General features: G+C 33.5%; 1 protein-coding gene across 10 annotated transcripts in view; it reads left to right on the top strand.

Moving 5' to 3' along the window:
• Positions 1 to 26,852, top strand: part of Kiaa1468 (KIAA1468 ortholog) — a 117,300-nt gene that overhangs the window by 75,806 nt on the left and 14,642 nt on the right. For 2 of the 10 annotated variants that reach the window (XM_023723130.1, XM_023723129.1), the window contains 10 exons: positions 2,884 to 3,040; positions 3,621 to 3,744; positions 5,478 to 5,526; positions 6,469 to 6,536; positions 9,501 to 9,607; positions 11,455 to 11,554; positions 17,201 to 17,283; positions 18,072 to 18,135; positions 19,519 to 19,657; positions 25,141 to 25,257. In XM_023723130.1, the coding sequence (XP_023578898.1) occupies positions 2,884 to 3,040; positions 3,621 to 3,744; positions 5,478 to 5,526; positions 6,469 to 6,536; positions 9,501 to 9,607; positions 11,455 to 11,554; positions 17,201 to 17,283; positions 18,072 to 18,135; positions 19,519 to 19,657; positions 25,141 to 25,257 (1,008 nt within the window). Of the gene's footprint in view, positions 1 to 2,883; positions 3,041 to 3,620; positions 3,745 to 5,477; positions 5,527 to 6,456; positions 6,537 to 9,500; positions 9,608 to 11,454; positions 11,555 to 17,200; positions 17,284 to 17,784; positions 17,868 to 18,071; positions 18,136 to 19,518; positions 19,658 to 25,140; positions 25,276 to 26,852 lie in introns of those variants that run through there. The other 8 variants (XM_004638263.2, XM_023723126.1, XM_023723127.1 and 5 more) reach the window with 6 other exon arrangements.

Raw genomic sequence — 26,852 nt, 5'->3', positions numbered from 1 at the left:
TCATGTTTGTTATCTTTATATATTAACAAAGCATCAAAAAACAAAAGGCCTGGAGATTTAGCTCAGTGGTGGAGCACCTGCATTGCAAGGATAAGCTCCTGAGTTCAATTCCCAGTAACACTCCTTCTCCCAAAAAAGAATCCTTGAATATCAATTGTTGAGAAAGATTTACTAAAGATTAAAGTGATTTTAAAACAACTTTAGTACTCTGTATATATTCCTTCAATGTTTATGTGACCTCTTGTAATTTTATTATACAAAGTAATCTTTTGTTTTCAGGTCTTGTTGACTATAATTAAGTAATGATTTATTATATCTTTATTTTTGGTACATATCTATCACTATGTTTGTGTGTCTTATACATATGCATATAATTTGGAATAATTATAAAGATTTGTGTTTTCATAAATGATGGTATCTCACACAAATTTTTTTTGACCAATTTATTTCATAACATAAACCAACATTTTTGTAAGGCGCTATTTTAGAAATTTGAAATACACTCTTAAATAAAATAGGTAACATTCCTTGCCATTGTAGCTTACATTCTTTGCCATTATAGAGTTTACATTCTTTTGGGAGAAAAACATATCAGAGATTCACAACAGCTATTATTCTGCAGGATAATTGTGGCTAGTTCCTTGAGAATAAAATGCTAGCATTTTGCCAGCCTATTAAAATGAATTCTGGAAGCTTTCTGTATTATTGTTTATTAGATGCTCAGTTTTTTCTTTTTATTAAAATGATAATTAAATTGAACAATATTTTGAGGCTCCTAAACCATTTTCTTTTGTATAATAACAGTTATACATGTAATTGTTTGTTTCCAATCCTTGTTTTGCTTAGCTTAATCTTTGTTGGACTTAAAATCTTTGGACCCTATTCTTTTTACATTAAACTTTACTTTTTGTTATTTTATATTGTCCAATAATGTCAATATTCCATCATAGCAATAGTTTGGAACTAGTGTCGTGAACTGTATTTGAAATTATTTCAGATATGATTGATATGATATAGACATATTAAATACAAATATCTCTCATCATCCAGATCTGTTGATTTTTCAGTTAAAATAATGAAAAGTGGAAAGTTTAGATGGTGAGAGATACCATATTATCCAAATGTCTTTCATTTGTGTATTATAATAGCAAATAGAAGTGTTCAAATAGCAATCATTATCTGTACTATATTTTGCAAATTCTGTTAATTTTTGTGGTACTGAGGGTTGAACCCAGAGCCTCATGCGTACTAAACAAATATTTTAGTTGAGCCACATCCCCCAGCCAGGACTTCTCTCCTTACCCCTTTTTTCAAGTATGTATTTGTTACAGGGTCTTACTATGTAGATCGGACTCATAGTGATACTCCTGTTTTCAGCCTCCCCAGTGCTGGGATTACAGGCATGAGCCACCATACCTGGTCTCAGTGGCTGGCACAGCATGTGGTGCCGGAGATCTAACCCTTGTCCCTGTGCTTGCCTACATAGGCACTTAGACTGCTGAGCTATCCACTGGCCCTACCCTACCCTTTTTTAAAAATTAATTCAAACAAGATCTATTAAGTTGCCCTGACTGACCTCAGATTTTCCATCCTCCTACCATAGCCTCCCACATAGCTGGGATTACAAGTGTTGACCACCTGGCCTGGCTATACTTATCATATTGTTAACTGCCTGGTGCATAATAGGAATACATTAGCATCAACATTTTTTAAATAATATATGCTATTGGGCCAAGTAGATAGCTCAGCGTTAGCACCTGCCTGGCAAGCACAAGGTCTTGAGTTTGATCCCCCATACCAAAAAAAAAGAAGAAAAGTACTATTTCAATTATTCAGATATAATAATTATCATTAAATATAGTTTGAGAAAATGCTATATACTTATCAGTCTATTTAGGATGATATTTCTTTTAGCAGTTGCCTCCATTAGAAGTTGCAGGTCTACACTTAATGAGTGTGTGTGCATGCGTGCGTGCATGTGTGAGTGTGAGTGATAGTCTCACTGTATAGTTCAGGCTAGTCTTGAGCTGACTTTGTATCCCAGGCCGTTTTTTTTTAAAGCACATAAGTATTTTTTAATAACCTGGGATTTTGTTACTGCTTGTATGACCAGAGTTTATTGATATCTTTAAACTTTTAAAGTATACTAGTAGGGCAGTGTATATGTGTGTATAAAGTTTTATTTAAACCATTTTAAAAGTAACTTTTTTCAGTTTTACCGCAAAACTTTTGAAATTTATCTGGGACCTACTTATGATATCTGTAGTCCATAGTCTTATCTTACTGCCCACTGGCTTGACATTTGGTATTAATGTACTGTGTATCAAAATATGATGACATGAAATGCTGCATTTAGTGTTGGGAACTCTGTGCTAAAGAATTCTGTAGAGCCCAAGCTTTAGTATATTTTTGCAATGATTCTTTGCTATTCATATTTCTCCTACTATTGATCTATTAGTTCTTTATTCCATAAAGGAAACATTTTATTATTTCATTGACATAAACAGTATGATGGAAATTCAAGTATTTTTTTAAATCAAATGTAAATGCATGTTTTATCTAAGAGTCTTGTCTTTGAGCAAATTTTAATTTTACCTAACCAAAACTTTATTCTTCATTAGAGAATTTTCATTATAATATTCACTTATTATTAACTATAGAATCTTATAAAATCTTAACTTTTGAGATATATTGGATTTGTTCACCTGTGACAAGAACTTATATTTTTCTAAGAATGGCTTGATTAATGTTTCAGTTTCATGTTTAAAGGTTATGATGAGCTAATTAATTATCAAGGAAGGGACCTTATTTTCCTTTGATAGAATAGCTAAGATCTCAAACTGCCATTTTCTATGTGATTTATTTTACATCTGTTATTTCTAGTGACTAGGTTCCCTCGGCCTATGTCACCTCTTCAAGATGTGTCCACTATTATTGGAAGCCGTGAGCAATTAGCAGTGCTACTACAACTTTATGATTACCAGCTGGAACACGAGGGCACAACAGGATGGGAAAGTTTACTTTGGGTAGTCAATCAATTGTAAGTTTTGTCTCCATGTTTACTTGAAACATCTGAATTAGTTCAAAGGCAGCTAGTTGCAAATCTTGAAATTTAGGGGATACAATATTATAAATATTTTTTAAATGTTTATATGTAACTAGACATTATCAATAGTAAACTTTGGCAGAAGAGATTTTTATACCATTGGATAAGTAATTATCTCTGAAGAAGTTGCCTCTATATTATGTCCAAGAGAACAATCTGCTGCCTTGTTTGTCCAGTAGTGGTAGTGGATTTTAAACTGTATATAGGCTTCTCATTTTTTGAGGCCATGCCATATTTGTAAAGATGTTATATAAAACGTCAAGTACATACATTTGAGTCTTACTAACTTCATTCTACTGTTTTTTTCATATTTTTTTGTGGCAAGGATTTAAAAATTATTTTAAGAAATTCATACAGTAGAATATAATCTTAAGTAAGGCCTTTCATAGAGTTGCAATAATTCCTCTGCTATCAAAATACTAAAGGTAGTTGGATTTGCATCATTCCAGATACTGGCAAGGAAGCAATAATTTATTTGTATCCCCTGCCTGTTTCTCTTTCCTTTCATATTCAGGTTGCCACAACTTATAGAAATAGTTGGCAAAATTAATGTTACTTCAACTGCCTGTGTCCATGAATTCTCCAGATTTTTCTGGCGCCTTTGCCGGACATTTGGCAAAATTTTTACAAACACTAAGGTAAAAACTTGTATTCCTTGTTTTCTTATATGCAAGAAATATAGTAATGCAATAGGATAATGCTGTAAAACAGTAAATAAAATTATGAACCCTCCCTTTATAGTTTAATACAGTATACTAAAATACTGTATTAAAGAAAATTCTAATTGATAATATTCTTTATTTTCAGTAGATGATTTAACCTTAATTTGTATTGGAATTTAGATGTCAGATTTCATGATAAGAACTTTCAGCTAGGAAACTCAACTTCAGTCCTTTGACTCTGCTTCTGGCACTCCCGTCTTTCGCAGTTTCTAGAAGCATCTCTTTACTCAGCAGACTTTAGTAAAAACCTGAGCTGACTAGAACCGTAACAGCTGTCTGCAAGAATATGACTTCTAGGGAATGCCACGAGCACATTTAATAAATATGTTTTGATCACCACCAAAAGTATAACTTGTCACACTAGCCAATGCATACAAGATGTTTGTAATCCTAGGTATTAAAATGGGAATGCTCTGAAATCCTGAGTTTCCTCTTTAATTCTGTTAGTCTATTTGGTTTTTGTGACATCTTGTTTCCCTAATTGTTTATACATCCAATAAAAACTTTAAAAAAGTATAGTTACTAAAATAAAACATTCAGACATTTTAAAGGTAAGCATTTAACATATTATATTTAACTTAGAACAGTTATTTACTATGAAATCTATATTGAAACATTTAAAGCAGAAAAATATATGATAAAAACTAGACAAGATTAAGAAGCTTTAGATTATGATCCTGTTATCTGTTGATTGGAATTCGTGATTTTTTTTTTTAAGAAAAAAGTTAAATGATTTGGGTTTTTTCCTTTTCACTTGTCACATCGAAGAAGTTGCTTCACTGTCTTTTAGTTCTTTAAGTATGACTTAGTAGATTAGTCTTTTAATAGTTTTCGTCTCCTCTTAAATCCAGTATGTAAATATGAAATATGCTGATATAGGCAAAGATTGGTCAATATATCCCAAACAAGTAGTTATTACTTTTTTTTTCCCTACAAAAGCAAGTTAGAGTCATTGAATACTTAATACCAAATTGTTGCCTTCATTAGTCTGAAATCTACAATAATTCTACTGACAAAAAATTTCAAACAAGTCTTTGTTCTAACTTAGAGTAGTAAGCTCTTTTTACTTAAATTTTCAGAATCTTAATAAAATATTAAGATAGATATTACATGATTAATATATTAGTTGTAAAGAGCCTGAATGAATAGAATTTCCTTTTCATTTCTTTTATAATATAACCAAATGTTCTTTTTCAGTAATTCTAATAATATCTACCAATGCAGCCTTTTTAGCACCAAGTTCAATTTTTAAGAGGCAGTAATTTTAAACATTTAAAAATCATTTTGGGGGTCAGGAATGCAGCTGAGTGGAAGATTACTTGCCTAACATACAAAAGGCTCTGGTTTGATTCCCAACATTGTAAACTACATGTCAATAAAACCATCTTTGAAATTATTTTAGGGAAAGAAACCAAAGGCCACTCAGAAATTACTTGTTGACCAGAATTGATCTTTATCCTTAAAAGTGTTGTTTTTAATAGCTTGACTTCTTTTATTCTAAGCATCTTAAGAATTAATATATTTCTGACTACTTCAAAAGACTATAGGCAAAATAAATATATTAATAAATATTAGTAGCAGTCATAAACTTTTTAATCATTGGTTAATCCACTGAACTTGAAACCTAGATTTTTTTTTTCATTGTTTAGGTAAAGCCTCAGTTCCAAGAGATTTTAAGACTATCTGAAGAAAACATTGGTAAGTTATTCACTGTTACTTTTAAAAACCTCTTTATTCAGGAAAAATACTATATTCCATATGTGTAAATTATATAAAGAAAATAAGTACCATTGAAAAGGAAAATTTATATTATGCAATTCATAGTCTTAATAGCTGTGTCACATCTAACAGGCTTCGCATGGGTGATAGTGAAGTTAATCATTATTCAGTTTAATTATAAATAAACTGTAGGCTTATAGGCAGTTGTAGCCTCTTTGTTGATAATTTTCAATGATCTGTCTTCAGAATTCTAGTTGCCACTGGCTTAAGAAATTGTTTACATATGGATGTTGTATACCTCAATATTTTTCTAGTGTCTAGAAATAACCTGTTTACCTTGGTTGATTTTTGAATATGTAGATAATTCTTGCCTATATTCTACCTTAATGACTTGATTCAAGTCATCTAGAAAACTTCATTTTTGGTTGTCCTTTGAAATCTAAAATCATTAATGAGGATTTTTTTTTTATCACAAATGCTTTCCCAAAAATTATTTTTAACACTTTCTAAAGGGTTGATAATGTGGACTTCCTAATTGTTGGTATCATGTTTAAGCCAGTTATTAATTATGATGATGAATTAGTAAAGAAGCATTGAAGTATTTAGGAAGACCTGACTATATGTTCATCTAAGAGACTCAAAGAAATTCTAATTTCTGGTTGTAGAATATAATATCTCATTTAATTATTAATTTTTCATCCCATCAGAAATTTATGTACTTACAAGTTTTTAAGAAACATTAAATTTATGATATAGAATAGAAATGGGTTGTGATCACAGTATTTTCCAAAGTAATGAAAGTTTTTGTAACTTTGTAAACAATTATAATTTTAAATTAAATTTCACAAGACTTTTTTTCTTTATACCTAAAACACACTTGGACTTTTAAAAATATTTTAATAATTTTAGATTCCTCAGCAGGAAATGGGGTTCTCACTAAAGCTACAGTCCCCATTTATGCAACAGGAGTCCTCACATGTTATATTCAGGTAAGGAAAATATTCAGTATTTTTTGGTTTAGAAGAAAGCCTATGTCTTCCTGATGTGAAAACATAATTATAGGTGATAATGTGATATGAAAACAAATTAAAATTTATTTTATTCAATGAATAATTTATAATGGAGAATATATTAAAATAATGCTTTCAGTAAAATATCAGTTGAACAAATAAATTTAAGAGATTATGAAGGGCTGACCAAGTAGATCAGCAGATTAAAGCACCTGCTGAGGCAGACCCAGGGGCCAGGAGTTGATCCCTGCGCCTACTGTGCAGGCCCCGCCCCCAGGGCGGGCTGAGATGGCAACTGAGACTGGGCATGGTGGCACACGCCTGTGATCTCAGCACTTGGGAGGCTGTAAACAGGAGGATCACTATGAGTCTGATCTACATACACAGTGAGACCCTGTAGACCCTGTTCTAAAATACAAAAAAAAAAAAAAAAAAGATTGTCTTTTCAAAATGTTTTATTAGTGTTAGATTGCACTTATTTAGCAGCTTCTCTTGTTTCATTATGTTTTTCATAAATAAATGACAAAAAGTGTTAGGTGAAGCAAACTCCTAACATGCTGTGGCATACTTACTGTTTTGGCAAAGTAGTTTTTACCAATACTCTATTTTTCTTAGTCATTATTATGTAGTAACTGCTACAATACATAGTAAAAAAAAAAAAAAAAAAAAAAAAACATAGTAGCTTGTAACAGTTATAAGCTATTTTAATTACTCATGATTCTGAAATTTGAGTTTTGCCAAGCTGGCTTTTCTCGTGTTAATCTTACTGGTAGTTGCTTATTATTGATATATTAAGCTTTTTTTTGATGGGCTCTCAGCTAGAATGGCAGAACTCTAGGAGGCGCTCTCTCCCCTTTGGCCTGTAGAGCAGCAGAACCAGAACTTATTATCTGGTTGCTATAGGCTCCTGTGGGTGCAAAAGCAGAATCTGCTAGACTAAAGCTTAGACCTGGAATTAGTGCATCATTACTTCCATGGCAGTATATTGGTTTAATTAAATTAGTCATAAATGCAGCCCAGACTCATGAATCAAGCCAAGGTTTATACTAAGAATATAGTTCTTTGGTTACCACCAATAACAGACTGCCATGGTCTATTTACTATTCTTCTGAATAAATAACATATGATGTATCTCAGGGCATGGGTAATTTTTGAGTGTGAAACATTCCTACCTTATGTAGTCTCCTGATAAACCATTTTTAGATGTAGGAATGTAAAAATGAGGTAGAAACACCTTTGTTAAGAGTTTCTTGAATTTTCACCCACAATAATTCTGCCCTTTAAATTCAAAGTACATCAATTCATATTTATTACACTGTTCTCCCAGAACAGATTTGAATCATCTTATTAAAGTATTGAAAAGAACAGTTTTATAGTATCACATAATACTTTGCAATAGATGTTCCAATTCTATTCAAAAGCACAGTTCAACGTAAGTTTTTAAGACTATCTTATAATGTGAATACAGTGTTAAAAGTCGCAGAGTTAATAGATTGTCTCTGTTGCTTTAAATTGGTGAAGATCAATGATGGATTCTCACACAGGGCAAGACACAATAGTATGTATACTGTTCTCTTTACTTTAGAAGCTGTTCAGAATCATAAGTCTGATACAATCTCTCCCTCTTCCCCTCACCGTCCATTTCCCCCTTCCTTCCTCTCTCACTTTCAGAATTTTTGGTTTGTATTTTTATTTTGACCATAAATACCACTTTAAAATATGATAAAGAATCAGGTACAGGGTACTGCGAAGTGTAAGCCCTCAGAATAGATTTTAGAATAAATAACAAAGATATGTCTTTTGAATCAGTATGAAGTCCAAATGCATTATTTATATTTCTAAAGAAATAACTTTGTCCGATTAGAAGTACTTAGTAAATTGAGATAATGAAAGAAAACATACACCAGCAGTTAATATTTTTTCTTACTAAACAGTTTTTGGTGTTAAACGCAACTATCTTTGATCAAATACATAATCAGTATTGCTTACTTTTAGAATTTCAAAACTGAGGTAGTAAAGTTTCAAAATCAAAATTTTCAAAACGCATGCTCATTTAGAACTATTTTATCACTCCTTTATAATTTCTTCACTTATGTGTAGACATAGTAGATAACTAAAAATGGGTAAAATCTCTTTTTTCAATTTCACTTTGAAGCCAATACCTTCTCATTAAGTAGCCTATCATGTTTTAAAACTGCTATATCTTTCCCTTTTTCATATGAATCTTTTTCTTCTTTTTTGTCCTTTACTTGACCTCATTCAAAGCTAACTTATATGGAAAAGAAATGATAAAAAGTAACCCAGTCTTCCTTATGCATCTTTTGATATATTCAGAAGCTATTTATTGTTGACCTTCTACATTCTTAATGACTTCATTTTAACTTAACACATTTGTGTTTCCTAATATAGTATTACATGCCTTTTTCCTACAGATTTCAGATTAGTTTAAGATGCAATGTTTTTCTTAAATTTCCTAATTTCACATGTTTGCTTTTTCTGACATTTCTTAACAAAAACAAAATAATATTTTCTGCTGGACATCATGGCATACACCTGTAATCCTAGCACTTGGAAGGCTGAGGCAAGATTGCCATGAGTTCAAGGCCAGCCTGGACTACACAGTGAATTCAAGGTCTGTCTGAACTGCTATGTAGTGAGACCCTTTCTCAAACTGCACTCCTGAAATCACATGTGGATCAATGTCTACTGTATTGGAAACCACACATCTAAATCAAAAAATTAAATGCTCTTTGACTTCATACCATAGGAGTTAGATATTTTTACCATAGGACATGATTATAGATATGTTTAACAAGTATCTTTATTTTTCTAATTAGAATATTTCCCCTTATTGGTAACATTTTTTAATTATAGGGAGGTAATTTTGATATTTAATACTACTTGATTGCTTGGAAATTCATTATCAGTATTTTTCCTCTATAGGAAGAAGATCGAAAACTGTTAGTTGGATTCTTAGAAGATGTAATGACTCTGCTTTCATTATCTCATGCTCCTCTTGACAGCCTGAAGGCTTCTTTTGTGGAACTGGGGTAAAAAGTTTATTTTTTTTTTAAAGTTATATAAAAGACTTGGGGAGCTAAAAAACCACACAAAGAAGAGAAGCCCCACAGTGATGGCAATGGGGAGTTCAATTTTAGGTTTTAAGACTGTTTTAAGTTTTAAGGAACACCCATCCAGATTGAAGCAGGATGAGTTTTCCAGAAAGGGAGAAGGGAAAGGGTTATTATATGCTTCAACAATGAGAGAAAATAAATGAACAAGCAAACAAGCTAATAAAAGGCTTATGAAGCCAGGCATGGTGGCACACACCGATAATCTAATTCTAGCATTCTGGAAGGTGGAGGCAGGAAGATGCAAATTCAAACCCAACCTGGACAACTTAGAAACTTGATGAGACCCTGTCTCTAAATAGAAAATGAGCTGGAATATGTAGCTCAAAGATCTGGGTCCAATTCCTAGTACCCAGGAATGTATGGGGGAACATACAAAGTTCATCTTGCATTTGTGGAATGCATATATTTTAAGTCTGTACAACAATTCTCTTAAGTTTAATTTTTCTTTTTTGTTTTGTTTTGTTTTTTGTGGAACTGGGGGTTGAACTCAGGCTCTTGCACTTGTCAGGCAAGCAAGCGTTTATTCTACTGGGCCGTCTCCCCAGCCCATACTTTGGGTTTTAGACTTAGGACTTGTTTGTTTGCTTGCTTTAGTTTTTTGAGACATGGTCTTGGTATGTAGTTTCAGGTGGCCTTGAACTAACTGTATAACCCAGATTGGCCTCAAACTCACAGTGATTCTCATGTCTTAGCTCCCAAGTGCTGAGATTACAGACATGTGCCACATCCCTGGATTTTTTTATTTTTCTTTATGTGGAAATGTTTAATGTTTTCTAATGAATACATTGTAATTTTCAGCTGGCAAGATAGCTCAGTGGACTAAACACCTGCTTTGGCAAGGGCAGGGACCAGGGTTCAATCCTCAGTCCCACGTGCCATGCCAGCCCTGCCTCCGGGGCGCACTGGTGACTAAGTCTGGGTATTGTAGTGCACACCTGTAATCCCAGTGCTGGGGAGGCTGAAAACAGGAGGATCACTACAAGTCTGAACGAAGTAGTGAAACCCTGTACCAAATACATTTAAAAAATGAAAAAATAGTAATTTTCAAAATTGGATTAAAAAGTAAATAGGCATATTTTCTTTGAAGAAATTCAAAATTTGACTCGAGAAGTTTCCCAAAAAATACAGTTTCTATAACTGAAGGGATCTTCACCTGAATGAGAGATTCTTAGACTCCTTATTCTTTTCTGTTCAAGTGCCTTAGTCTTGCTGTTAATTATGTTACCTGGTTCCTAAAGTAGCTTTGTCTCACTCTTTACTGAAAATAGACGCATACATTTATTAAGGTTACCATCTCACATTTGGATAAGCTTCATACAACATAGCCATCCATATATATGTTTGAATTTATCTTATTTGAACCTACTACAACGCATGACATAAATAGGGCATTTATTGCTTCCTCAGAAGCTATAGCCACAGAAATGTAACTTACCTATCTCGCTTCTGGTCCAGTGCTCTTCCATATTTTGTTATAAAGAAATTTTATTTTTCTTTAGAAATTTTATCTTTATTAGAACTTCTGTCAGAATTGCAAATGCTTAGAGAAACTAAAAGTGTGATTTCTGAATATGGTTTGTGATTTTATAAGGTGATTTTCATTTTTAAAGATGCTTAGCTGTGGCCTACTAAGCCATGCAGTATAATTCCATGTGTTTTGCTAACATTTTTCTCATTCCTTAATTGTTCTTGCACATAGTATTTTTCAGTACACGAATAAGGCACGATGGCTCTGTGTTTTAACACTGATATCTTTCTTCCAGTGCAAATCCAGCCTACCATGAGTTACTGTTAACTGTTTTGTGGTATGGTGTTGTCCATACTTCTGCACTCGTGAGATGTACTGCTGCTAGAATGTTTGAGGTATGGCAGCATGTGCTTATACTGCTTTCAGTTTTAGCAGGGTTTTTTATTTTTTCTGGTAAAGAAGGGGAAGTTTTTTTTAAAACAAGCTTTGCATACTATATTGTGTTAATGTATTATGGCTTTAACTATTGTCTAGTTGTGTACTGTGTGAGGGGCAGAACTTTAGCTTTGATGTATTTAGGAATTTCCTAGCTTTTACAGTTTCCTTAAATGTTTCTCTATTAATCAGTTCTATCTTTCAAATTCTGCTTTAAATCTTATTTAATTTCTATCCTGTTTTAATCTTTCTGGTTCTATGTTTCTACTTATAGAGGTAAATGGTTACTAAAAATAAACTACAACAATGGTATCTTTCAAGTTGTTTAATTCATTAGAAGCATTTAAAAACTGAATTATTGCAATTATGGAAATATTTATTTTACTCGTTAGGCTTGCTTCATTATTCCTTCACTAGTCCTTCTGGAATAATACTCCTATGCATTAAATGCTAATGGACTGATAAAATTATCATAATTTACCACAATTTCATTAAATTTCTACTTACCAAAGTTAAACATGAAAATTACCTATGTAGGATGCCCATCAAATATCAAATTATGTTATAGCCTATTATATGTTTTATAAATACATGTGTTTTCAACTTTGAGATTTCTAATTGGTTTAATGTTTCTTGATCCTTTTGAGTTACCATAGAACCAGGCTGCCTGGGTTCAATTTCTATCTCTGCCACCTAGTGACCTAAAGTTACTTGGGCCAATTTGCACTTCTCCACAGCTTAGTTTCCTCATCTACAAAATGATAACGATAATAAAAAAGTAACCATTTCATAAGATTTTTATATATATATATATATATATATATATATTACATTTTTTTAAAAATTATTTACTCGTTTGGTACAGGGTCTCGCTACGCACCTTGGACTCATAGTGCCTCCTGTCAGCCTCCCTGGGATTACAGGCATGCACCACCACTCCCGCTTTCAGTGGCTGGCATAGCACACCCGGGATCCCAGGGCCAGCACACATATGGTCCTGGGGCTCAAACCCAGGTCCTTGCCTTGCCAGGCAGGTGCTTTGACTGCTGAGCTATCTCCACAGCCCAAATTTTGTTAATATTGAATGAATTAATGCTTCAAAAGCCCTTAGCACAGTGTCTGGAACACAAGAGTTTATAATAAATATTAACTTTATTATTTTTTATCCATGTTGTCAGTTTTCAAAATAATGTAAAAATATAGGGAATATATACTTACTGAAGCTAAAGATGTTCCTAATGTGCATGTGAATTCGTAACTATTTTAAGGCAGTTACTTCCATAAAAAGAATTAAGTAATTCAGTCTTCTACAATTTCAGAATTTCTCTGTAATTTAAGATAATTTGCAGTTGGAAAGGTAGGCTACTGTTACATTTAAAATATTTGCTTCTAGCCAGGTGTGGTGGCATGCACCTATAATCCCAGCACTAGGCAGTCTGAGGCAGGAAATTTGCTATGAGTCCAAGGTTAGCCTGACCTACATAGTGAGCCATCTCTAAAAACAAAACAAAAAAACGTTGCTTTCTAAAATTTATGAGTATATAAGGTACATTCATGAATCTAAAGGCAATCCTTTTTTTTTTTTAATCTTTAATTTATTTATTTGGTACAGGGTCTCGCTACACAGCTCAGGCTCATAGTGATCCTCCTGTCTCAACTTCCTCAGCACTGAGATTACAGGCGTACACTACCATGCCTAGTTTCAGTGGCCAGCATGGCGGCACAACATGTGGTACCTGGGATTGAACCCAGGTCCTTACACTTGCCAGGCAGGCACTTAGACCACCAAGCTATCTCCTCAGCCCAGGAAATCCATTCTTTTTTTTATTATTATTCCTTTTTTCCATAATTTTATTGAGAAAAAATGGCAGAAAGATTTTTTTTGGAGGAGGGGGCTGGCTCAGAATTCCTTCAGGGCATGTTTGGCTGGCTGGAGTTGTGGGGATCGAACTACAGCAACCTGGGGCTGCCTGCTTTGTTGAAGCAACCACTTAAACAACTGAGCTAAGGGGCAGGCCCCAGGAAATTCATTGTTAATAAGAAGTTGACACTCCTCTATCTATGTTATTATCTTAAGTATTACATTTTTGATCAAAAATCTATAATCAAGGACTTTGTCAAGGTAAATGCCAACAACTTGCTTTTCAGATTTCTGTTTTTATACTGGGAATCGAACTCAGATAGTTTGCTTTTGTGTCTAGTACAAGCTCCCTGTAGATATTAATAATTTTGATTATATAATATTCTGATAAGAGATATTACCATTAAAAAAATTCATTTCTCTCCTCTCTCTCAGAAGGAAAAATTTCTTATAAATGAAAAATGAATAGATTTTTTTCTTTCTCCTTTCTTTTTTGGTAATAGGGATTGAACCTAGGACCTTTGAACTGATTATCAGAGTACTAGGATGGCAGGTATATAGCACCATGCCTTGCTGAGAGCCATTTCTCTAATACAGTCTTTTCATGAGACTTCATTCTAAGACCATAAAACAATTTCTTTTACTTAAATTTCTGAAGTTGCTAAACTACCCGTGTGCATGCATAGTTTCTAAAATTTATGTATGCACTGGTGAAGCATGCCATGTAAATGAAAATAATTTAAATAAAATGAAGCTTCCATTTCTTTTTTTAAATATATATACTTGTTTGATTTTTGTTTTGTTTTTCTGCCCTGGATCTTCTTTGTAGGTTTTGTTTGGTTTTGTTTTATGTTTGTTGTCAGTGCAGCCCTGGAAGCCATACTTACTATGCATGATCAGTTTTCGTAATATGTGTAGTTTCCTTATACACTTGAATGTAGCTGAGAAACTACTTGAATATTTTTTCAAATATAACTGTTAAAAAATTTTACTGAGCCATATCAGTAAAATAAAAAGTTCTTAGTTTTTGCTAGTGATCCTAATTTTGAAAGAAATTTATTTCTAAAACATGGTTCATGCCCTGGGGAGATAGCTCAGCAGCTTAAGCTCCTGCCTGGCAAGTGTAAGGTCCTGAGATCTATCCCCGTTCCCCCCTCACAAAAAAAAGTAAAAAATTTAAAAGAAAAATATATTTTTAAAAAATATGGTTCATAAGATTTCCCTTTATAGTCTTGCTTTGTAATTTAGAAGTATGCCTGGTGCCCCTCAAAATGAGTTTATTCAAAGTAAAAGCATAAAAACAGCATATTTAAAGTAACTATTTTGTGGTACCAGAGATCGAACTTGGGACCTTGCACTTGTGAGGCAGGTCCTTATGCCCAGCCCTAAAATAACTCTATAAAAAAGTGAAATCAAAATCTCTTGAGAAGTAGATGTACCAGGAACCTAATGTGAAATACGAAAAATGAATACCAAATTTAGCTTAAATTTTAGTTGAATGGCCAAAAAAATGAATAACTCAATCAGTTACATTAGTCCCACTGTTAAACAAGAGGACCCTTCTTACTTCTTGAAGCAGCAGCTTAACAAAATAAATGTAGAAGAGGAATTTATTAAGTGACTTTTAGTATGACATTTTCCGAAAGATGCACAGAAGAATTCCATGTAATTATTTATCAGTCATGAGGAAATTTAACCTTTAATGTTAGACCACTGCCTATGGATGACCTCAACACTTAAGTCAGGCAAGAGTGAGTCCATGTTTTTGCTCCACTATCAAAGCTGTAATAACTTGGACAAATTATTTCTCTAACCTTCAATTTCTTCATCTGCTAAAATACTGACAATATTTGTATTTACTTCATCAAGTATAAAGATCAAACGATCCACTATGTAAAAATTATTATCTCTTAGTTTACTTTCTGATTTTCTAGCTTCATTAAGGAAATTTAATTTAAGGTCCCCACAACAATGAAAAGTTAGCTAGTCTCCTAGATTAATCATCTTAATGTTTTTGGTGACAGTGAGGTAGCACACATCTCAAGATAAACTTTACTAATTCACATCCAAGCTATCTTATTACAGTACAAAAGAAGAAAGTTTTAACTAAAAAGTATTTGAATTGCTTTATTTTGTTTTTACCTGACATCTATAGTATCTAAGAGAATGATAAAAGTTTTTATTATTTTATTCCTGCCTAATTATGTTTTGAATGAAAATTACTTCAGAATGATGGAGTAGATTCTAACATTAACCAGTTAATAATTAGTAACAGAATATTGCAAAAGTAAGTATTTTCAATAAAATGGGCTATTCACTCTGATGTGCTCTATAGGCGGAGTATCACATAACAGAATTTTGTTACTAAAAATTCTGTGGCGTCTTTGGTCTATTAAGATGAGTGCCGTTACTCAGTGAACAGGTAGGCTAGTATTGAGGATTACATTGTGCTTACATTCTGACATTATGGAGGAATTAAACTCAAAATTGTGTAATATTTATGGAAACAAAATGAATACTGCTCAGTATGGTCCTCCTGTTTGCAAATTAGCTTTATTTGCTAAATGAGTTCTTTTTTATAATTAGATACAGAGATACATTAATTCTATTTAACATATTTTAAATTTTGTATGCCCTTTCTAGAGAAATATAAAACAGTGGTTAACCACAACAGTTTTTAATTAAACAATTTACTTTTTCAAGTATGTCAGAGATCATACACTTTTAATCTGGGTCTGGTGGCACACACCCACAATCCCAGCACTTTGGGAGGCTGAAACAAGATCCAAAATTCACGCCTAGCCTCAGCAACTTAGGAGCTTAATGAGACCCTTTCTCAAAATACAGTAAGAAGATTAAAAAGGCTGGGGATGTAACTTAGTGCAAAAGCCAAGTCCCTTTCCCAGTTATACAGAATAACGTATATATACTTCTTTTCTTGACATCACAATAATTAAATGCTCACTTATTGAATGCACAGTCTTTATCATGTATAGTATTTTACTTATGTGCTAAGTGATAACACAGTAGTGCTTTAAGTCAGATAATAGTATCACCATTTTCATATGTGAAAACTGAGTTTTAAGAGATTATGTGATGTATGTATCTAAGAAGGCCAATAAGTGGAGAGAACTGGAATCTGAACCCAGAGCTGATTTCCAAGTATTATAACTCTAGAAGCATTTTGCTGCATTGTGTTTCTGTGCTTCAAAAAAGAAAGCTATGGGATTTAAAGGTTGGGAATTTTCCTCTGTAATTCTTAATTTACTTGCTGCAGAATAGTCATAAGCAGTTCACTGGTAGCTGCTAGCTATTTGAGTTTGGTTTGAAAGCAATCCAGTTTGTACTTTGTTGGTCAAAATAAAGTCACACTAGGTTTAATTTAGAATTTTAACCATACAAAATATGTATCCTCTTTTACCTTATTTTTTTTAAAAAAATAACCTTTTTATATTGTATCTTAAGTAAATATGGAAATAAAGTAGACTTTTAACCAAAAGTACAAACTACCATTGAATTGGTGACAGCATCTCTTTTTGTGGACTCCTAGGCTATAAGCTTTATTTTCCTCCCAAGCATTCTCTGCCTTTGTAAAGCAATCTCATAGCTATGTTTGCTTAGCTTCTAATTTTGGTTTTGCCTTTGTGTTTTCTTTCTCTTGGTTGTTCTTCTCTTCTTCCCATGGCACCCTGTGTTTGCTCTTTCCCTGCATCACCTGTGAATACCCCCTGTGCTGACCAATCAGCTGTTGGTGAAGGGGGTGAATGAAACTCTGGTAGCTCAGAGGGTTGTTCCTGCTCTCATTACTCTCTCCAGCGACCCTGAAATGTAAGTGTCATCCCTGCCTTGTATGTTCAGCATCCCTTTCAAAATGTGCCTGTCAGGAAATAACCATCAGCTTTGAAATTTATTAGATAATCTCTTTAAAATAATAATATTGGATTATGCATGATTTTTGGCTTTTATCATCTTGCTATTTGCATATCTTCTTGTTACTTTTTAAATCAACCCTCATAGTAAGCCTAATTTGGAGGCAGTATATTGACAAAAAGAATATTAGACACTGTAATACACAATAAACTTTTCAAAACCTAAAGCCTGCTGATGGACTATTTCTTCCAAGCCAAGAAAGGATGCTCTGCTAATCTTATTAACAAGTTGTACCCAGTAAGTGTAGTGGCATGAACCAAAGGCATAACATTTTAATGTCCCATGTGGGTGACTAAACCAAGAAAGGCCAATGAGTCCTGCCCATCCTCAGTCACAGCTAACCCAGTTCTCATTCCAGTTTACCAAACCATTTTTTATTGCATGTTGACTGGTTTACAGCTGACTCTTCGAGGCATGAGTGAAGCGTTAGTTGACAAGCGGGTTGCTCCGGCCCTTGTTACCTTGTCCAGTGATCCTGAATTGTGAGTTTCATAGACTGCGACCTTAAGTTCCCTGCCTGTCTTTTTGAGCATTCTCCTTGGTCTGCTTTTTTAAAAGTTTAATTTGTCATTGCTAGAGACTAATATAGTATTTTTTACCTTGTTCTTAATTTGATACACATTTGAATAGAATACATTTTTTAAAAATCTCGAAGTTCAGTTTCTTTCTTTTTTAATTTCTAACAGCTCTGTCAGGATTGCGACAATTCCAGCCTTTGGCACCATTATGGAAACGGTTATTCAGAGAGAGGTAGGAAATAATTAAAATACATTTATATGTATGTACTATTAAAATGATTGATGACAAATTATCATACACATACCTCAAGTTAGAGGCAAGGGGAATCATACCTTTCGTGGTGTTTATTCATTGGTAAGGGCCAGAGGAGGAACTCAGTATTAAAGCAGGATAGCCTGATTAGTTGGTAGATTTCCCCATTCTAAGAGCTATTTCATATTTCATTGCTATAGTCTTCTCAACTTTAGCCAGTCCTTAAAATATTCTATTTTAAGCTTAGCAAGATATTGCAGTTTTGAATAATTTTCCAAATCAAGTCTAATGTCCAAACCTTCCATTATTACATAGACTTCTGGCCAACCTACATAAATTCTTTGATTGCCAGTTTACACAAATATAAACATTATTTTGCTATATAAAATCAGGAACACAAATCTCAGGAATACATACAAAGGAAGGCAGGCACATGTTCTAACAACTGTGACACTGAAGCCTTGAAAGTAATCTAGTAGACTAGTGTGTGTCATCTTGTTAAATATCACTGTACAAAATTTCTCTGTGCCTCCTTTCCTTAGTCTACCAAGGTCTTCCTTCCTCCCTTTCAATTCTGAAAATAATTTCAAGTTTTTTAAAACTGTTTGCAACATTGACTGTAATTTACTTTTCAAAATTAGGATCAGAATTTTTTGTTATCATATTGAACATATTCTTTTTTATATAAATGAAAAACCCTGTGTGTTAGGAGATAAATCATTTGTGGACATACTATCTAATCACTTAAGGAAAGAAGTTTTTTCCATTTGATGGACATTTTATTTAAAAAAGAAAAAATTCAATAAAATTTCTTTCATAACGATTTCTATAATAAAAGTTATAAATTTTGTTATAGAAAAAATACTTTCCTTTTAACATGTATTTCATGGATGAAGCAACAGAAAAAAAGGATATCATTCTGCAATGCTTGCAGTTTTGGCAGAATTTCAACATGTTCTTAAATCCTAAAATAAAAATGTCTTTTAAGGAACTGTGAGTAAGATATAACTCATTAATGACTCATTACTTGCAGGAGGTGAATAATTGGGTAACTTACACTGTAATTTATTTTAAGAATTATATATTAGATACAAAATCATAAAATGATCTTTCCCCTAAGTATTGTGGGGTGTTTTCCTTTTGTTTTTAAACTTTGTCAGTGAATATTTACATTTTTGAAATAAGATTTAACAAGCATAAACACAAATACATAAGTAATTAATTCCACATTTCTACTACTATGGAGTTACACACCATGTGACTATCCTGCTGCAAGCAATGCTTAATGTGTATCTTTTGTTTTAGCTGCACTACTCAGTTTTTAATAGTCTATAAAATGACTTTATAATATTCACTCTTAAGTTGCTGGAAAGAGTGAAAATGCAGTTGGCTTCTTTCCTGGAAGACCCGCAGTATCAAGACCAGCATTCTTTGCATACGGAGATCATAAAAACATTTGGTAGAGTTGGACCTAATGCAGAACCCAGGTTCCGAGATGAGTGTAAGTTGCATTTCTGTGCCTTTGTCCTAAATTGTAAGATCATAGCCAGAAGCTTCTCTGAGGATCTGTCATGTGTTAAAGTCTTGCTGCACTTTATCTTCTGTGTACTGAAAGTTGAACTCAAAAGTGTTATTTTTGTGAGTTAATCAGTATTGCTTTTAGTAGATGGTTTTCCTATACTACGTACCAGTTGCTATAACACATATGAAAAGTAACTCTAAACTGTAAGGTATAGTAGAAACATATCACCAGCGTTCTTTCTTCGCTGCATCACCTGCAAGAATGAACACCATTCTCAGCAATCACACTGTCAGCATTACAGAAAATGTCAAACCTCACTCCGAAGGAATGCAGTTATTGTGAAGGGCCTCAGAAGAACCTGTGGAGGGACTTCAACCACATCAATGTAAAAAATCAGTCTCCTTGGGAAGAAAAAGAAGAGGCTACAGGTTGACAAATGTTGGGTAAACAGAAAGGAGCTGACTACCATTCACACGATCTGTGGTCATATGCAGAACATGATCAAGGGTGTTACACTGGGCTTCCATTACAAGATGAGGTCTGTGTATGCTTGCTTCTCTGTCAACATAGTTTTTCAGGAGACTTGTTCTCTTGTCAAAATCTGGAATTTCTTGGGTGAAAAATACAAGTGTGGAGTTCGTATGAGGGCAGGTGTTGCTTGCTTAGTATCTCAAGCCCAGAAAGATCAACTAATCCTTGAAAGAGATGACGTTGAGTTTGTTTCAAATTCAGCTGCTTTGATTCAGCAAGCCACAACAGTCAAACACAAAGATATCAGAAAATTTTTGGATGGTATCTTATGTTTCAGTAGCCAGATGAATAAGATCCAAGAGTTATCAAGCCACAGAAAAGAAGCTTCTGGATTGTAAGGCCAATCTGTGATATGGTAATGAGACAACAGAAGATACCAGCACATATGAGGCTGAAAACAGGATCACTACGAATCCTATGTATATAGTGAGACCCTGTAGACCTCATACTAATTACACAAAAAAAAGTTTTGTTTGTTTTTAGGCATGTTCTTGCAAGAAATACACATTTCTCCCCTTGACCATGCTATCAGCATGATACGTCACTTTTAAGTCATAGCTTATGGATCATATAAGTGATGTGCATGATTATCTTAAAGCATTTTCTATAATTGCTTTTTCTTTTTGTGGTGCTAGAGATTAAACCCTGAACCTAGTACATGCTAGGCAAGTGCTGTACTACTAAGATACATCCCAAACTCTAACTTGTCTCTTTTACTATGTTTCTACTCTTTTGACAGTTTGAGTAGCATCAAGTCATCCAGGATTACTGCTGCAAAAGTATATCAGTTATCACTGCTATACTTCAAGTATTTTGTCAGCAGTTTTACATACCTTAGAGAAGCCCACTGCATCAGTTACTTAAGTCATTTTAGTTTCTGCTACAAAATTGGACTCTCCAATAGATTGATTTATGTATATCCAGCTTAATTATGTCTTGCCATTTTAAGATAAAAGTCATCAACAAAAATATTAAGTCAATATTTGGACTGTAGTGTTCAAAAGGCCTGTTGAGTACATGGGTAAGTACCAAACCATAGAAACACAAATAAGATTCTTTTTAACTGGATATTTTCATGATTAGACAACCAACAGGAAAGGGTTTGTATTTTTAGTTAGTAGTAGAAATAACCTCACATGTCTTATAGACAGTCCTAGTAGGAGTACAAAATGCATTGATATCACTGATATTCTGAAGCCAAGAGTTATTCTTGGCTCCTAAATTGAGAAATAAGCAAAGTAATGGGTGACTTGTGCCATTTTGTTCAGTTAAAATCTTTTTATATGTATTTCATAGAGATTTATGATTAGCTAGGAATAATCAAATCTGTATTCCTTTAAGCTCTGCTCCATTATTTTGATATATCTTTAGTCTTATCTTTGGTAATGCTAGGACTACAGTTATTTCTCAAATTAACCATACTGTCTGCATCTTAATGTCTCTTTCTAGAATGTTCACAAATTTTTAGAAGTAACCATACTGCTTTATTTGACAGCTTTATTTGTAGACTGGATGCCTACCTATTAAATTTATAGACTTGCATAACAGAAAATAATTTTTCTAAAAATGATCCCAAAATAACAGTTAAAAGTGGGCTTTAAGGCCAGCAAGATATCTCAGCAGTCTGAAGCACCTGTATACCCCACACCACATGCCTTGCCAGTCCCACCTCAGGGTGGGCTGAGCTGGCCCCCTCCCCCCTAAAAAAAGGGGGAAAAAGTGGACTTTAAAAAACATTTAGAATAGAAATTCTCACTGCTTGAATAAATCTTATAAACCATTATCCCTGAAGTTTCCTTATAATCTACTATATACCAGAAAATATGTCTGATAAAATCTACTTTTGACATTCTGACACAGCCAGATCTTTTTTTTTTTTTTTTTTTTTTAAATTGCTTCTCTCCCCTCCTTTTTCTCTTTGAACTTATTTCCTGGTCAGATGAATGATTGGGTTTTTTTTGTTTATTTGTTTTGGGGTTTTTTTGGTTTAATTTGGGTTTTTTTGTTGGTTTGTTTGTTTTGCTTTAAAACTTTACCTTTAGTAATTTAATGTTCTTTATGTTATAAAGTAATGGTAATCAGGGCACTGGTAACACACCCTTATAATCCCAGCTCTGAGGGAGACTGAGGCAGGAGGATTGCAAGTTTGAGTCCCGTCTGGGCAGCCAGCAGGACTCCTGAAAACAAAACCTAAGGGGTGGTGGGGAGGGAGAAAGAGAGACAGTGAAAATGACTATCATGGCAAAGCAAAATACATACCAAAAAGAATGTTATTTATAGATCTCTTTTGGAGTTTAGAGGAAGGATAAAAACTTTAATGTGTTAATGTTGTTCTTAAGGAGTAGCATTTGGGTAATGTTATATTTGTTTAGTACCTCTATTTCTTAGTAGAGGGTATTCTTTCATGAGCCCATGTTCTTTCCCAATTGTTATCACAGGACTTTTGGTCTTGATTTGAAGAATCAGATGTTTCATCTGAAACATGTACCCTTTTTTTTCAGCCATTTAATTTTATAAAACTTTTTTGAAAATATTCATTCATGGGGCTGGTGAGATGGCTCAGTGGTCTAAAGCACCTACTTAGAACAAGCTTAGCAAAGCACAGGGACCGCGGTTCAATCCCCCAGCGCCACATGCCAGCCAGCCCCGCTGATGGGCTGAGCTGGCCACACACACAAAATAAATAAAAATTAAAAAAAAAAAAAAAAAGAAAATATTCATTCATGCTTTGAAGATTTTCTTAAGGATAGGTTTTCCATTTTGGATTAGTTTTTTTCTGAGTTCCTTATTTCAGGTCTGTATACATTAAAAAAGGGGGGGCAAGATTTCCTTTACTTGAACTTTTGGATCTATCATAGAATATTTTCAGAAACTTAGAAGCAGAAATAAGACCCTGTCTCAAGGGAAAAATCAATCAATAAATAAAATAAATCCATCTATTGGCTGGCCTTTTTTTTTTCCCCCCTTCAATTTTAGGTCTTTCCTCAATTTGCCTTTTAAAAAAATAAAAGAAATAGGGGTTCTACAGTGATTGTTTTTTTTTTTTTTTTTGGCGGAACTGGGTATTGAACTTAGGGCCTTGCGCTTGCCAGGGAAGCGCTTATTCCACTGAGCCATCTCCCTGGCCTCTGTTTTATTTTCCTACTAAAGCTTAATTTCAGAATTACGCCCACTAGGCTTATTCACTCTTCTAGTCTTTAATGTCCTACTGTTGTTAGTCATTTACATCTATCTGATGGGTAACAAGTGAATTCATTATACAACTGTAGCTCAAGATATTATAGAAATAGTGAAATCCTCAATTCTGTATTAAATTTATATTTTTGAGAACTAGGAAGGCCCTTATAACCCAAGATTAGAGTTTTAAACTAAATTCTGTAGATTTGTCTTCTAGGGAGGCGATTTTAAGGGGTGTTGTACAGTATAATTTTTCCATTCCTGAGAAAAACTGAACAAAGTTCAGAAACTTAAAAACAAAAGGAAAAAGAGGGACCCATGCATAAGTAGATGAAGTTTAGGGGAGGTGAATTTCAGAAGACTGAGAAGAAATAATTATAGTCTTTGGTGAGAGAAACTAAGACCAAGCATTCTGGTGAGGGCTTTAATACTAATTAGTGAAGGGGCTGGTGAGATGGCTCAGTGGTCTAAAGCACCTACTTAGAACAAGTGTAGCAAAGCACAGGGACCTCGGTTCAATCCCCCAGCACCACATGCCAGCTAGCCCCGCCCCCTGGTGGGCTGAGCTGGCCACACACATAAATAAATAAATAAATAAATAAATAAATAAATAGTTTTTTAAAAATTTTAAAAATACTAATTAGTGAAACTGTCAACTGAATGTTTAGAGCTTTTATCTTCGTTTTTTTAGAGCTCATTTTAAGAATGCTAATACTCACTTTAACAAGTCAAAAAGACCCTTTAAAATGCCCATTTTAATTCTAAGTTTCTATGAAGTTTTGTTTTGCCATTTACTAAGCTGAGCAAAAAAGTTGTGATTGTAGCCTGGTTTTATTTAGGAAACAGAAGGTTTTTCAGAGGAAACCTATTGAATTTACATACATGGGCTCATTGCAAACCAGATGGTCAGCAATCTGCTGGAATGACATTTTGTGTTCCCTAACCAAGCAAAGCCTAGAAAGGAGTTGTATAAGACACCAATTTAACAATTCCTAACTCTAAAGCCAGTTCTTCAAAAAATCCTGCTTTTACTGAGAAGTGGTATGCAGACAACACAATCCTAGGTACAATGTGTGCTCATTGCTACTGCATTGGGTATCATTCTTAGACCTTTGTTTTCATTGCAGTAGGAAGTATTTTTGAATTTTTACATTATTCTTTAAAGGTATTAAACCCAATTTGGGGGATTTGAAGACTTACCCACCAGTGCTATTTGATACTGGTATTTGCTAATAATTTGATAAACCAAAGATAATAACAGTGTTGTGGGGCTGGCCAGATAGCTCAGTGGATTAAAGTGTCTGCTTAGGCAGACACAGGGGCCAGGGTTCAATCTCCTAATGCGTGTGTGTGTGTGTGTGTGTGTGTGTGTGTAGTATTGTGAAGGGCTAGAATAATTTATTATTGAAAAATAAGTGTATTGCATTTGTCTTTAATATGTTGATAATTTTTATGAAGAGCCTTTTGTAAGGACAGGTAACACATAATGTAAGTTGTGTGTATTTGTTTTGTATTTTTGAAATTAGTGAATTAACATGAGTCCAAATGACCTATAGACAACCTTATAGTTAGTTAATAGGAATAATACTATATAAATTGTTTCTCATACTTTCTTTCCTAGTTAAAAAAGGCAGGCATAGAATGTGAGTAGCCTTTTGAAAGTACATAGCGTTAGAATGAACTTTTGCATATTAAAATAATAAGAGTTTGTATGTTTGAGATAAAAATGTAACAATTTCTCTTTCCTTTTTTAGTTGTTATACCACATTTACATAAGTTAGCTTTGGTGAACAACTTACAAATTGTGGATTCTAAAAGACTGGATATTGCTACCCATCTTTTTGAAGCCTACAGTGCACTTTCCTGTTGCTGTATCCTTGTTTTGAAGTGTACGTACCTTTATGTGGCCAGTTTTACAATGAAGCTTATTTATGAAAGACTGAGAACTTTTTTCTTAAACTTACATAAGTATTATAGAAAACTGGAATTTTTATATGATTTGCCTTACTTATTCTAGCTATGTTATGATCTTAAAAATTAATTTTAAAATTTCCATTCATGTATTCTGTGGTTTCAAAGGCATTCACCTAATGTTTTATGTCTTATTCATTATATGGAAGAAATAAAGAACAGAAGAATTATAACTAAGACCTTTGTTAATCAAAAGGAAACTTTGTATATGTCTTGGCATTGTAATTTTTCAGTGAGGTTTACCTGTCAGTATCCAGTGGAATACTATGAATTTTTCTTACTGAAAAAAATACAACGCCAACATTGCTGATCATCTCCAGCAATTATAGAACCAGGAAGGGACTTGGAGGTCATATAGGCCCTTATCAACCAATATATTGTAAATGATTAAACCAAGGCGTAAGGGCATTAGTGACTTCCGCTTTTCATAGCTAAAGCAAAACTGTAACTGGAACAAAGAACTTTAGCCATCCTGTAAAAAGTATTTTTACTGTCCTTTGCCTAATAAAATAAAGCCAAGAAGGAAGTGCACATGAGCAAGTGAATGCTGGTTTCTGCTCTCTTATTAAAATGCAGAAGAGTTCAGAAAAGAGGAAATATGAGATTGAAGAAAGAATAAAAGGCTGAATAGTCAAGCAGAACTATAAAAGTACATGCTAGGCTATATATAATCAGAAAAATATGATTATGGCAGGGAAAAATGATGGTAAAACTTCCTAGTGATGCATAGAAAAAAGAGAACCAAGAAAGAGTTTGAGGGTTATTAATGATTCTATACTTTATATGCTACTTCATAGTCATGAACAAGGTAAGCAGATAATTTTGAATAAGATAAATCTGTTCTAAAATTCCACTAAGACTCACTGCTACTGGACTTGTGACTGGCATTTAACAGCAGGATATTGTACATTGTTCAAAATAAAGAGAAAGAGTAGAAAAGTAAAGCTATCTGTTAAGGAGCTACATGTTCTTGAAATGCTTGAGTGCATTTTATTTGGGGAATCTGCTGCCACTGACCTAATCATGTAGATGATATAACCATATTTTTCATAACATTATACAATGAGTAGAGCCACCTTATTTTCTTAGTTTGGTACCTCAAATACTCATGTCTCTAATAGGTTTAATTCTGCTAAAAGCAGAATTTACTATAATTCCTGATTTACCTTGTTGACTTTTGAACTTAACAGAAGATAGAGGAAACAAGAAAGAAAAAAGAAGGAAAGATATTTTGATTGAGCAAGGAAGAAATACTTTAATAAGAGGAATGTGACAGTATCCTTGCAAGAAAATAATAATAGCATGTAGAGTTACATCTCAAAGAAAATACTGATATGTTTATTTGATTCTATGAAAGATGTTAAAGACTTAAGCCATAGGCCATGTATAATTTCTAAAGGAATATAATAAATAAGGAAAGGGGAAAAATTAAAATATCAAAACTTTTATCTCCAGAAAACAAAATTTTCCAAGTGGAAAAGGCAGCTGTTTCTGG

The sequence above is a fragment of the Octodon degus genome, unplaced genomic scaffold (assembly GCF_000260255.1).
Source record: "Octodon degus isolate 3935 unplaced genomic scaffold, OctDeg1.0 scaffold00097, whole genome shotgun sequence".
Taxonomy (NCBI): domain Eukaryota; kingdom Metazoa; phylum Chordata; class Mammalia; order Rodentia; family Octodontidae; genus Octodon; species Octodon degus.
Note: the sequence above shows the minus strand (reverse complement) of the source record. Positions and strands in the feature narration are given on the sequence as shown.